The 12,953-nt window shown below is 54.8% G+C and overlaps 1 protein-coding gene across 1 annotated transcript in view; it reads right to left on the reverse strand.

Moving 5' to 3' along the window:
- The window catches only part of SPNS3 (SPNS lysolipid transporter 3, sphingosine-1-phosphate (putative)), a 40,929-nt gene extending 32,199 nt beyond the window's left edge, over positions 1-8,730 (reverse strand). Inside the window, exons 1-5 of the mRNA XM_060082224.1 lie at positions 8,710-8,730; positions 3,346-3,497; positions 2,567-2,633; positions 1,707-1,855; positions 715-867 (exon numbers count right to left, since the gene is read on the reverse strand). Coding sequence (XP_059938207.1) covers positions 715-867; positions 1,707-1,855; positions 2,567-2,633; positions 3,346-3,497; positions 8,710-8,730 — 542 coding nt within the window. The remainder of the gene's footprint in view (positions 1-714; positions 868-1,706; positions 1,856-2,566; positions 2,634-3,345; positions 3,498-8,709) is intronic.
- Between the last annotated feature and the right edge of the window lie 4,223 nt (positions 8,731-12,953).

The following is a 12,953-nucleotide window of genomic DNA, read 5'->3' on the forward strand; positions in this document are numbered from 1 at the left end:
GAGAAGGGGGGTAGATGTCAGCAGAGAACCAGTGTCACTGAGGCCCCACGGGAGAACACGGAGCCCTGAGGAACTCCGAGAAACCCATCGGGGCAGGATCAGGGAGGAGGAGGGGTCCGCAAGGAGACTGGAAAGCATCAGCAGGGAGAAGGAGGAAGCAAAGAAGAGAGGATTAGACATGCCCACTCCATCAGGAGGTCACGGAGCCCCTGGAGAACAGGGTCAGCTGGGGGGACAAGAGAACAGCAGGGTGAGAAGAGCAGCTTTCCCAGGCCTGTCAACGCCTCAAAGGAGGCAGAGAACATACAAATGCATGTGTGAAATCCCTAAGCCAGGGAAGTAATGAAGCATCCCAGTGCCTCAGTTTGCCATCTGTAAAATGGGATGACCTCACACTACGGGTCCCTCCAAAGGACAGGCCCCAAAGAAGCCTCACCCACCGCAAGTGCTTTCTGAACCCCCATAGCAGCCCAAGAGCAGGAAGACAGGGACTGGGGCCCAGAGAGGACAAGGGAGCTGCCTGTGGCCGCTCAGAGCAGCAGGGTCTCTGCCCAAGCTAAAACCAGGTCTGCCACCTGCCAGCGGGCCCCCAAGTCCTGGTGTCTGCCCAGAGCTCCATGAGGCCACAGAGGCTGCATCTGGGGGCTCAGAACCTCCTGCGAACTTCCCCATCAAGAGCCCCCCTGACCCGGGCACCCAGACGCCCCTCCTCACCTGTCCTGGCTGTTGCACGGCTCCCGAAAGCAGGGAAGCTGCTGCCCGTGCACCACACGGGCCTCAAACAGAAACTTGGGGGCCCAGAAGCCCAGAGCTCCAGTGACAAAGGCCATGGCTGTCACTCCAAGGGTCGACCACACAAAACTCCAGCTGTAAGAGAAAATGATCTGGCTCGACCCAGGAGAGGGCTGGGGCTGCGGGGGCCTATCTGCTCCTATCCGCTCCACTCCCCCCTCTCCTGGGCACTCAGGTCACCCTGGCACTCAGGTGGCTCCAGATCCTCCCCGACACTCCCTAAGCAGCCTGCCCCTCCCACCTCCACACCTCCCCTCCTGCTGTTCCTTCCTCCCTCCTCTCTGCCTGACCAAGTCTCCCCAGCCTGACAGACCCAAATCCAGCATCACATGCTCCAGCAAGCTGTCCGTGCTGCCCCACCCTCCTCTGAGCGCCCTCCACTCGGCTCATGGGTCTGTAACAAAGAGAGTGGGGTCAAGCCCGTGCCCCGTATTTTGGTAAATCATGAGACCTGGCCATGTGGGTGACTCCTGTCTGCCTCCCCGACCATGCCTGGAACAGAGGAGGGATGCTCTCCCATGAGGCTCAGAGAGGTGGGTGATTCACTCGGGCATCTTCCCAGTAACCCTGAGAAGCCGGCAAAGCTGGAGAACTATGTCCATTGAATAAATGAGGGAAGTGAGGCTCCAAGTCTCAGGTCACTCTGGGATGAGGCAGGGCAGAGGCGAGGCTGGCGCTCACAGTGTCTTCCTCCCCCTCCCGCCGCTCGTATTCCGTCACATGGCTAGGGGGAGGGGGCCTCCGAGTGGGGGAGGGGCGTCGGAGTTGGTGAGTGGGAGCTCAGAGAAGGAAGAGGCTTGTGAATACTGGGGCAGTCAGGGAGGGTTCTCTGGAGGTGGAGGGAAGGAAGTCAGTGATGCTGGGGCAGACAGAGGGGTTTTCAGTGACATGCAGGGACGAGCAGGGACACTCACTTTCTCCCCAGGTATCTGACGTCCTCACACCAGGTGCTCCTTGGGCCCCCAACGGTCACCACCCCCTGCTTCTCAGCAGCTCCCCGGGGTGGGTCTGGAACCAGGACAATAAGCAGGATCAAGGCCACGGCTTCCAGGCAGGGCATGATCTGGGGACAGGAGGGCCCAGGAAGCTCAGGGCCACACACTCCTGCGACGCAGGAGAGCCTGGCAGTGACTGAACTCTGTGGTCCAGGCTGGGGAGGGACTCACTTCCTGGGAGCTGGTTATACAGAGCTTGACAAACCACTGTTTCTCACCCCCTCACCCCTGAGAGGACAGCCTCTCTGGGGAGCGGGGTCCCCGTGGGATTTGACTTAACACCCGTCTGTCCCATACAGACACTACTCTGTTGGGACCTGTGAGCCTGACATGGTTGAGACCTGGAGGCTTGACTACACTGACCCTGTTGAGCACTTGCTGCCCCAATAACTGTCCCTTTTCCAGGCCCACACCTCCATCTGCCACACCAGCCCTGCCCTAGCGTCTTCCTATCCCTTGTCTCATTAATCCTCAAGATTCCATAAGGTAGACTTTACTCCCCCACTCTACAGATAGGCAAAGTGAGGCCCCGAAGAGGGAGGTGACTTGCTTGAGATCACATAGCTAGCAAGCTAGCAAACTGAGCAGCTGGGATTTGAACCAGGGGCATGACTTCCAGAGGCCGTGGTCCATAGGACACCCCAAATGTCTGAGCTGCTGATGTCTGAACACCGCCCATGGCGCCAGATACTGTGCCAAGGGCCTAAGGCCACTGGAGGCTGGAAAGTCCCTGCCGGCCCAGGGGGAAAGCGGAGGGAAGAAAAGGAAGCTGGACTCACTCGGAGGGCCCAACGCCAGTTCCCAGTCAGCTCCGTCACAGCCGACCCCAGCACGTAACCCAGACCACTGTGACAGGGGGCAGGGGAAATAGGCAGTGAGGGAAGGGAGGCAGCCCTGAGGCCCCAAGGCCAGCCTGAGCCGGGGTGCCCCAACCCCAGGGAGCTGGCTCTCTGCAGCTCATTGCCTTTTTCACTGGGAAAAGTGAGCCACGTGAGGCCCAGATGTCCACTGCCCTTGGTCAAGTCACAGGTGACCTCTGGCTCCAGGCCCATCCCAAACATCCACTGTCTCTCTATCTGGGGACCACCCACCCCACCTCCCCAAGTCCCAGCCCTGCCCAAGTCAGGAGGTTTCAGGAAACCTGAGTCAGAGCTCAGGGGCTTGACTGCAAAACCCACTCTGTCCTACCCCACTATGGAGTGCATGGCCCAACCCTAAGCCATTTCTCTGCCTCACATCCCAGAGCCGGCCCCTCCCTGTGCAGCCCACACTGCTGCACTGCTCTTTCTCACCCCTTCCTGGACTGTACTACCATGTAGGGAGCATCCTCATTACGTATCTCTAACTCCCACCATAGCCTATCAGTTCGTATTATTGGCCCCATTTACAGGTGAGGAAACTGAGGTTCATAGAGGTAAAGTGACACAGTGAGGAAGGGGTAGAGTTGGGATTCCAAGCCCTTCTGCTCTGATGTCTCCTCCACCCAGCCTGGCTCCTGTTCTGACTCCTTTGGGCCTCAGTTTACCACACAGGGAAGTGGATCCAGGGTAATACCAACCTTCCAACAGGGATAAAGATGTAGAAGATGGCCAGCACTCGGGTTCGCTGGTCCCTCGCGAAGAGGTCTCCCAGGACGGTGGGCGCCGTGGTGGAGTAGCTGGCAGTGCCAATGCCCACCACCCCCCGGGACAGGAAGAAAAGCCAGGAGTACTGGGCAAACAGGCACAAGACTGCAGTGAGTTCCAGAAATCACCCTCGGGGCAAGGGGACCTGAGGATTTGTCAGAGGGACCTGAGGGCATCTGGTGACACGTGCCCCAAGGGAGGAGGAGGAGATCAGGGCTCCAGACACCTCATTATCCTCCCAGTCCAGGTTCCCCAAACCACATGGGTGCCCCCTGCTGGTGTCCACAGCCACCCCCAACCCCCTGCCCTGAGTAGCCCTCTTCCTGGGCATCATCTGTGCTAACCAGGCCAGTTCCCGCAGACAGTAGCAGTTACCCTCACCCCCAGCCCCAGCACAGTCGGGCGGAAGTGAAGCCATGGGCAGCAGCGGGAGATGCCAGAGAGGAAGGCCCCTGTTAAGAAAGTCCAACAGCCTGTTCAGAAGGCCCCTCTCTCAGCCCTTAGAAGATAATCCCCCAGCCAGCCTGGAGCCTGCAGTGGAGCAGAAGCAGCTCTGCTGGGGCTGGATCAGGGAGGAAGAAGGTGGGGGAGGGTCCCCCGGGGGCCTGGGAAGGGGTGAGGGCACCTACCCTGGGGGAGATGAAGGAGCTGGAGAGGCCTGCTCCTGACCAGAGCAGGATACCTAAGCTCAGCGTCACCTTGCGGCTGTGTCGGTCGCCCAGGTAGCCAAACACGGGTGCAGACAGCAGCAGGCAGATGATGAAGACTGAAGGAGACACGCAGGGGGCAGCATGCATCCCCGGGTCAACAAAGGCGGAGGGGGGTGGGGGCGGGGGGCAGATGGGTCCAGCAGGCCCAGAAAAGGGAAACGGCTCAGACACCACAAGCTTGGCAGTGGGTGGAGGCCGGGAGGAGGAAAAGATAAGGTGAATCCCCCAATCCAATCCCCATCACTGCCCAGAGTCAGGGGGACTGGGAGGGAAGGGTGGGGGCAGGACCCCGACTCAAATCTCAGTTCTGCTGCTTGCTCACTGTGCAGCCTTGGGTTACTAACTCCACCTCTCTGAGCACCAACCCAGCAGTGGAGAAGTCAACATCGCCCTCCCAGGCCGTGTAAACGTGAGGCAGAAGTGAACACAGAGCCCGGCGTGGAGCTGCCAGGGCCCTGTCTCTCAGAACTCACAGGGATTTTGCTCTCAAGCCCCGGCTGGAGGCAGGGCGTGGAAGGCAAGAGGGGGCGGGGTGCGGGCCAGGTGCCTGCTCCGAGCGGAAGAGCACGGTTTAGAATAAGCATAGTGATTATAAACCAGCGGCCCCTGGAGGCTGGAAAAGATTTGGTCTTCCTAAGTAGGTAAAACATTCCCCTGACCCTGCAGTTGTATTTATACCGTTTTTTAAAGTACTAAACGTTTATGAATTGGTGACTGGATTCGTGAATGCGTTTGCTATTCTGCGAAGACAAAGAAACTGCTACGTTTTTGCTTGACTGTACCACGTGGATAACTACCTTCACTGCTTCGGTTCCTCAAATAAAATCTCCTCCACCCTCCTCCGCTGCCTCCGGGAGCCGCCAGGTGGCCTGGGCAAGGTCTGACCCTCCTCCACCCGGTCCCACCACCCAAGGGCCTTAGGCTTTGGGGCGCCCCGCCCAGCGTCTGCGTCTTCATTCAGGAGCACAAATGATTGACATTTCCTGAGCCCAATGAATGTCCAGATTCGTCCCAGCTCAGGTTCCAGCCCCGCCCACTTTGCCCTGACCCGCTCTAGTACTGGGTTGAGCCATAGGCAATTGCGGAAATTAAGCCAGTTTTGACCTACAAAAACGGCAGTTTAATATGGTTTGACCTAATCCTCCGCTGAGAAAGGTCTTTGGTGTGAACGGCATTTAAATATATAATAACTACTGCCAAAATAGGCCCCCCAAAAGGCTGTATCAATTTACACTTGAAGAGAAGTATGTATGTTGCTTGCTGACACTTGCTAGGATCAATCGATTTATTTTTGTTCATTTAATGGTTGAAACACAAATGGCGTCTCGCTGACGTTTTAACCCGCATTGTTCTTTTTCCAAGTGAGGCTGAGTAGCAGTCTCTGTGTTCACATCCTCTGCCTATTTTTCTATCGGGCTCTTTGTTGATAATTTTCTCCCAGTCCTTTATATTTGTTTTAAGGATTTAAAATGCAAATTCTGCGACTGAATACCTGGGCTCACATCCTGACCCCACCACTTCCCAGTTGTGTGACTTTGGACAAAATCCTTAACTCTCCTGTTTTCCTTTTATCATCTACAGAGTACGATAGTAATAGTATTTCCCCCATAAGGTTAGGGGGAAGATTAAATAAAATAAAGCATATAAAAGGCGGTGACAGGCTTTATGTAAATGTCCAACAAATGTCATCTATTATTATTGCTAATTGCACTTACAGTTTCAATCACCATCATACAGAAGAATTTAGCTTTGATGTAGTCAAATTTATCAATCTTCCTCTGGGGGGACTCATTTTGTGTCTTGTTAATGCACATCTTCTTTACCTAAAGCTTATAAAATATTTCCCCAAATCTCATAAAAGTATGAGATTTGGGGTAGGGATCCTTTACAGGATATAAATACCTTAAACCTGCAGATCTCCTGGGATGGAGAAGCCTGCCCCTAAGTGGAAGGCAGGCACGCCTTCGCTCTCCAGATTAAAATCATTTCTGTGACAAGGTGGGAGTAATTAAGGAGCACAGGGTTCAGAGAAGGACTCTATAAGCAGCTACCTGGATTTGAATCCCAGCTCTGTCACTTACCAGCTGTGTGACCTTCAGCAAGCCCCATAGCCTCTCTGTGCCTCAGGTTCGTCATCCGTAAAATGGGCATAATAATAATCCCTGCCTCGTGGGATTGTTGTGAGATTAAATGAGTTAATGTTATTAAGCCCTTAGACTAGCACCTGGCACATGGTAAGGTCCACATCAGTGTCCGTTTTAAATATTGTAAATCAGTTAACTAACTCCAGCAGCTTCTCTGTCCCATAGTGGTGGGGTGAGGGGTGTCTGACCACTGCTTCCCCCCACCTTCCACCCCACTCTTAGAGCTACACCGTGCCCTCTGAGTCATCGGTTTCCTCCAGTCTACAACCCTGCAGACAGACAGCAGGGTGGGTCTTAGGGCCATTGCACGGTGACCCAGAAAGGTGAAAAGACTCACCTGAGGCCACTGGGGACAAGCCTGGTCATCAGGCCTCCAAGCCCACTGCCCTTTCCACACACCTCTTTGGGCTGCTTCTGCAGAGAAACTCCTTCCCTTCATCCAATCTCAAACACACACACGCACACACACATTCCCCACTACACACTCACAAGCACGTCCCCGTGTTCACAGGCTTCCTCCCGCTCTCTCTCATACACACAAACTTCTCCCTCCCCACAACTCACTTATCAGGGGCCTTGTAGTAATAATCCTGTTCACCATGGTAAGAACCAGGGAAGGGAAATATTGACTCAGATTCCATTATCTGTTTAATCTAGAAGGTTGTGGGTATTGAACGGAGACAGTCTCCCTTTGGCTACAATATGACTGGAAGATGAGCATCAGCTGCCTGCCTCAGCCCCGAGACAGGAGCAATTGGAAAATACAGTGGTCTAACCCGTGATCTACCTCTTTTGCTCGGTGCCTCGGTTCACAGAACTCTGTACCTTTTTGCATGTTTTCAGCTGACATCTGAGGCATTTTATCGTAAGTTTAAATAGTTGAGAAGGATGTGATTTCCAGCATGATTGTATTTTTAAACTATATTTTCATCCAAATCCTTAGGGCTGCAGATCAATCTCATTCAGTTTATGGGAAATGTCTACCATAAAGGCTTATGGGCAAAGCCAGTCCTCATTTGCCAAATCAGTAGGACAAATCAGACTGGTTGTCTATAAGAAAGATATTAAAATGTTGGCTTCATTTTTTTTATTGAAATAAATGTGTTGATACCCTTCCCTGAGACAACCATCTCACTTCTGAATTCTCAATCGTAGATAAATAGTAGACTGTCACGCATGAGCTAGATAAGGCTTGGCTGGACAGCTAGATAAGGCTTGGTGCCTTGCCATCCCTGGGTTTGTAGCCTGGAGGAAACATCCCCAATTGGTTTCTACCGATGCTCTCTCTGCCCCATTCCCAGGGCCTCATCAACAGAAGCCAAACAGCCATGAGGGGTCCCTCTGTCTAGTACCCTGGAGGGTTTTATACCTAGTAAAACTCAGAATGGGGAGAGGTGTATTTTCCTGCCAAAAGTGGTGGACAGGAACTTCCTTGGTGGTCCGGCGGTTAAGACTCCATGCTCCCAATGCAGGGAGCCCAGGTTCGATCCCTGGTCAGGGAACTAGATCCCACATGCCACAACTAAGACCTGGCATAGCCAAATAAATAAATAAATATATTTTTTAAATGGTGGACAGGTGAGTATTAAAGGGGAGGTGGGAAAAAAAGAGCCAGATGCTTGTTCTCAGGCAGATCTATTTTAGGAAAGAAATATACGGGATTGATCTGTACATGAATTCTCTCAAAACTGTAAAGAACACACACGTGTATCCTGTGTTGTGACCGTGTGTGCATACATGTGCGTGGGCATGTGTGTGTCGCCATCCAGACACTGGGGAAAAGTTAATGCCTCGTGACCCCAACCGCCCCAACCTTGGAATGGGAGGTGTGGCTGCTCCCCACTGCTGGAATGTAGGCCCCAGTGGGCCCAGACCCCACCTGAGCCCATGGGCGGGGTACGTGTCTCTGTCTACCTTTTTAATTTTTTTTGGCTGCACCTCGAGGCAAGTGGGATCTTAGTTCCCCAGCCAAGGATCGAACCCATGCCCCCTGCGGTGGAAGCCCAGAGTCTTAACCACTGGACTGCCAGGGAAGTCCACTGTCTGGCTGTCTGTGTCCTAGTGATCAGGTCCGTGAGAGGAAAGCACACGTCAGAAACTCTCAACCCCGGCTACAAAGCTGAGCTTAACAGACGTGAAGAATGAGTGACCAACTCCACTCGGGAGCCTTTTCCAGCCCCGGCTCCCGCTGCTTCTTCCACAGCTCCTACCCTCAAACCCGAAGAGGCTGTTCAGGCACCAGACCTCAGCCTGTGCTGCTTCCTTCTCCGACCCAGACCGTCCCTCCCACCCAAATACCACCCATCCTCTGTGCCAACGGACTCAGTGACGCTCAGCCTGGCGCCCATTTCCCAGCAGCTGGAGATGGACACAGAACAGGGCCTGCTGAAAGACCCCTACCCAGCATGAGCCCAGGGCCCCAGGCTGGGGGTTCCCTCCTTACCTGTCTGAAGCAAACCAGCATTGCTGTCACTGACCTCAAAAAACTTCTGTACGTCCAGCAGGACTCCTGTGGGCAGACGGACAGTGCTCAGGAAATGGGAAGTTGCCTGCCAGGCCTCTAAAGGCAGCTGCCCCTGCATTTGGGACAGGCCTGCAGCCGACCAGCACAGCACCGGTATGGCACCCGGGCCCACTGTTCTCTTCCCCTCTCTCCCACACATGCACACAAACACACACACACACACACACAGATACAGGAGCCAGCACAGCCCAAAGGCACAGATATACACACACATTCATGCACAAGCATGACACTTAGTCATGCAGGCACACAGACATGCAGACCCACACAGCTACATACAAACAGGCACACCCAGAGACGTATACTCCCAGAGGCACCGAGACATACACATACAAGAGCCTGCACTCACAGGCATGTAAGCCCAGTCTCATACAGCTGAACATATGTACACTGAGATGTACACATAAAGACACACGCACAGGCATGCATGCATTTGCACACGTGCAGGGCTGCCATTCACGTCATAGTCATAGTGACGGCAGCCATTCACTTAGACTACAGTGTAAATGAAAGTCCCTGGGATTGTGCAGCCCTGCTTGTATACAAACTCCAGACATTCACAGACATACATATACATGCATGAGCATGTACAGGCAAAGGCATATGTGCCCTGGCCTGCACACATGCACACACAAGCATGTTCTTCCAGAGGCATGAACACACAAACATGGAATGCCCGTGAGAGCTTCAGAGGGTCTCACTTAGGTCTCACTTAGGTCCGACCTTGGCCCCTGAGGGTGGCAGGCTCTTGATCTGAAGCCCCTCCAAGAGATTGCTAGGCCGAAAGCCCCTCAGCCCCTTGGTGGTACTTCAGAGTTAGTCACGGTCCCAGGCACCTGCTCATCTGAGCTGTGAGGCTCTGACCCTGTCATCACTTTGATTGAATTATGAGGTGGCTGAGTGCCCTCAGTATCACTGTCCCCATTATACAGATGGAGAAACAGAGGCTCCAGCCACCTATGGCTGTACAGCTGGAATTAGGGGATCTGGGTCTACCCTCCCACCCAGAGTCACAAATGGAGCCCTGAAGAAACACCCCCACGATGGAGAAGAAAGCTCCACATCCACACCTGTAAGACCAGCCAGCGGGTGAAAAAGATGGAAGAAACAGAGAAGCAAAGTGAGAGGGTTTTGTTCTGATATTCACTTTGTACCCAACGGTCACAGCGTCCAGATACCAACTTGTATGTCTTTCCTTCCCTTTTAATACTTTTACTTACACGAATTAGACACATTCAGTGGCAAGAGACAACACAGGTAAACAAAGCAAATGGCTCAGTAAAAATTCTCTATATTCGCACTCATCTGGGGGACTGGGACTCAGCCCCTTGTTTTGGCTGCTCCTGGGCTCCCCACAGTCCTGCGCTGCTCTGCAGGCAGGCAGGGCCCCAGTGCGGGGCCAGCCTTGTCTTTTGTTTTTTGGTTTTTCTTTGTTTTTCTTGGCTGCGTTGGGTCTTCATTGCTGTGCACGGCTTTCTCTCGTTGCGACGAGCTGGGGCTACTCTTCGTTGCAGTGCGCGGGCTGCTCATTGCAGTGCCTTCTGTTGTTGTGGAGCACAGGCTCTAGGCACGTGGGCTTCAGTAGTTCTGGCACTCGGGCTCAGTAGTTGTGGCTCTTGGGCTCTAGAGTGCAGGCTCAGTAGTCGTGGCTCACGGGCTCTAGAGCACAGGCTCAGTAGTTGTGACACGCGGGCTCAGTAGTTGTGGCTCGTGGGCCCTAGAGCACAGGCTCAGTAGTTGTGGCGCACAGGCTTAGGTGCTCCGCGGCATGTGGGATCTTCCCAAACCAGGGCTGAAACCCGTGTCCCCTGCATTGGCAGGTGGATTCTTAACCACTGTGCCACCAGGGAAGTCCCAGCCTTGTTTTTATCTTTCCTCTGTCCCTCTGGCCTCCCAAAGACCTGCTTCACACCAGAGAATTCTTGTGGCTGACAATCACCTGCTCCAACCGTCCCCAGGCGCTCTGTGGGGTTTCACTTCCCCTGGCCTCCCTCAGCCCAATAGCCACAGCCTTGCTACTCACACAGCCAGAGGAATTCCCAAAGTGCCTCAGGCCGGGAGGACTCAGGGACTGACAGCCCAGCCAGCGGCCTCCCAGGAAAGCAGGGATCCCAGCCTGCAGGGCTGAAAGAGCTCCACACGTCTGGTTGCCCCCTCCTCTCCCCTTTATGCCCTCCACCCCCAATCCAACTCATGCCTCCCCAGCTCCAGTCTAATCCTAGTGGTAGCCTCTGACTGACCTCCCCATCTCCTCTTGCCTCCATCAGGGCCTCAACTCTGATTACAGTCTCCCCACTTGCTCCCCACGGCCTCAGCAGAAAGTGCAAGCTCCCAGCCTGGCCCCCAAGAAACCTATGATCCAGCCCCAAACACCCTTTTAGAATAAATTGCTGCTTCCCCCAGCTCCTCTCCTGATCAGAGCGTGCACTTTGGCCCCACGTGCTTTGGCTCACGCTGACCCCTCTTTCTGAACGCCCTTGCCTGACCCCATTCCCTGCTTTACCGATTTTTTCAGCCTTCAAGACCCAAACCATACGCCCCTCCTCTGTGAATTCTGTCGGAACCCTCAGTTTTTCGTCCTGGGGCTGCACAAATGATGCTCTTCCGAGTCTGTCCTGGATTAGAGCCACTTCTACGTGTGTCCTGTATCCCTCTGAGCTCCTTGAAGACAGACACGCCCACTGGGTCTGGTGCTATCTGCAACCCTAGTCCCATTCATTCCACAGCTGTGAGCTGGTAACTGATGAATCCATATCCTGGCCTCGGGGGGAGGGCCCCGCCTGCTGCAAGCACCTCCTCGGAGCTCCCCAGGCTCCTCCGTCCCTCTGCCCTGTGAGGCTCATTCCTGAGTTCAGGAGCTACAAGGTTGACTTCCCCTCCCCTGGGTCCCCGAGGCCCACCAGAGGGTCCCCAAGGCCCAGAGTGCTCAGTCGATCTTGAATGAATCCGCGATCAAGAGAGAAAAGGCTGAATCTTGAATGAATGAATGAATGAATGAATGGACAAATGAATAAGTCCATGAGTGAGTGACATGATGACACAGCAGGTTGAGCCCTGGGGCCTACAGGAAGGAAGGCAGAATGTGCAAAGTTTGCACGCAGCATGCTGCCCCAGAAACAACCAGCCAGCTAGTTCTTGCTTGGGAGCAGGGCCAGGCCACCCCGTTTCTCCAAGACCTCACCCCGACATTCCACCCAGAACCGCCAGACCTTTGCCCGAGGCCCAGTCCTCCCTGCTGTCCTCACCCACCCACCACCATTGTGCACCCACACCTGGGTGCATATACAGTTTGGGGCTGGACTGGGAACTCATTTGGCCCTCCCCCATTTCAGGCCGGGCTGAAACCAGGCGGGGGTAAGAATAGCAGGGATGTGCTGCACAAGAAGAAGGTCTGCTGGACAGAAGGCCACTGTGGATACACAGCGCCGGGTGGTGGCAGGGCAGCCAGCAGGTAGATGGGCAAGAGCCGCCCAGGATGCCCGTCCCCTTCTCACCTGCAATGATGAACCAGTTCATGTAGTTCAGGAGGTTGATGTAGCAGAGCACAGCCGCAGCCACGTAAGCTCTCCAGCGGGGCAGGCTCCAGGGGCTGGGCGTGGATGGAGAGGGGCACGGACCTGAGCCCATGGCCCCTGAGTGCCAGCCTGGCCCCGGGGACCAGCCCTGAAGCCCCTCGGGCCCAGGTTCCCCGCACTCCGCGGACATGCCCCCAGCCTCGCCAGCCTGCAGCTCCCGTCCCGGGACGGGTGCCGGGGTAAAGATGCATCAGCTCTGCACCAAGTCACTTCCTGTGGGCTCCCAGCCTCCCAACCTCAAAGCAGCTGCCCTAACCGCTCGGTATCTTACTGCAGGTCTCTACTGAGCCCAGTGCAGCCTCGAAGGTGAGATTTCATCATCCAAAGCCCCTGAGGCCTGCTGGGGGGAAGAGAGCTCCTGGCCTCACCACCCAGGGTAGCTGGTCCTTTTGACCTAGCCTGGGGCTATGGTAGCTGCTGTGAGAAAGAGAAGCTTTGCAGGACAGGAAGTGAGATGAGTCTCCCAGAGTCCCACTCGCTGTGGGAAGGTCTGGCTGCCACACATGAGATGGGCTGTGAATGAGGGACTCGAACCCGGGTCAGATCAGGAAGGCTGGGTGTTGGCCAGGAGAGCAACACTGGACTGGA

Source organism: Mesoplodon densirostris, chromosome 18, assembly GCF_025265405.1.
Source record: "Mesoplodon densirostris isolate mMesDen1 chromosome 18, mMesDen1 primary haplotype, whole genome shotgun sequence".
Classification (NCBI taxonomy): Eukaryota; Metazoa; Chordata; class Mammalia; order Artiodactyla; family Ziphiidae; genus Mesoplodon; species Mesoplodon densirostris.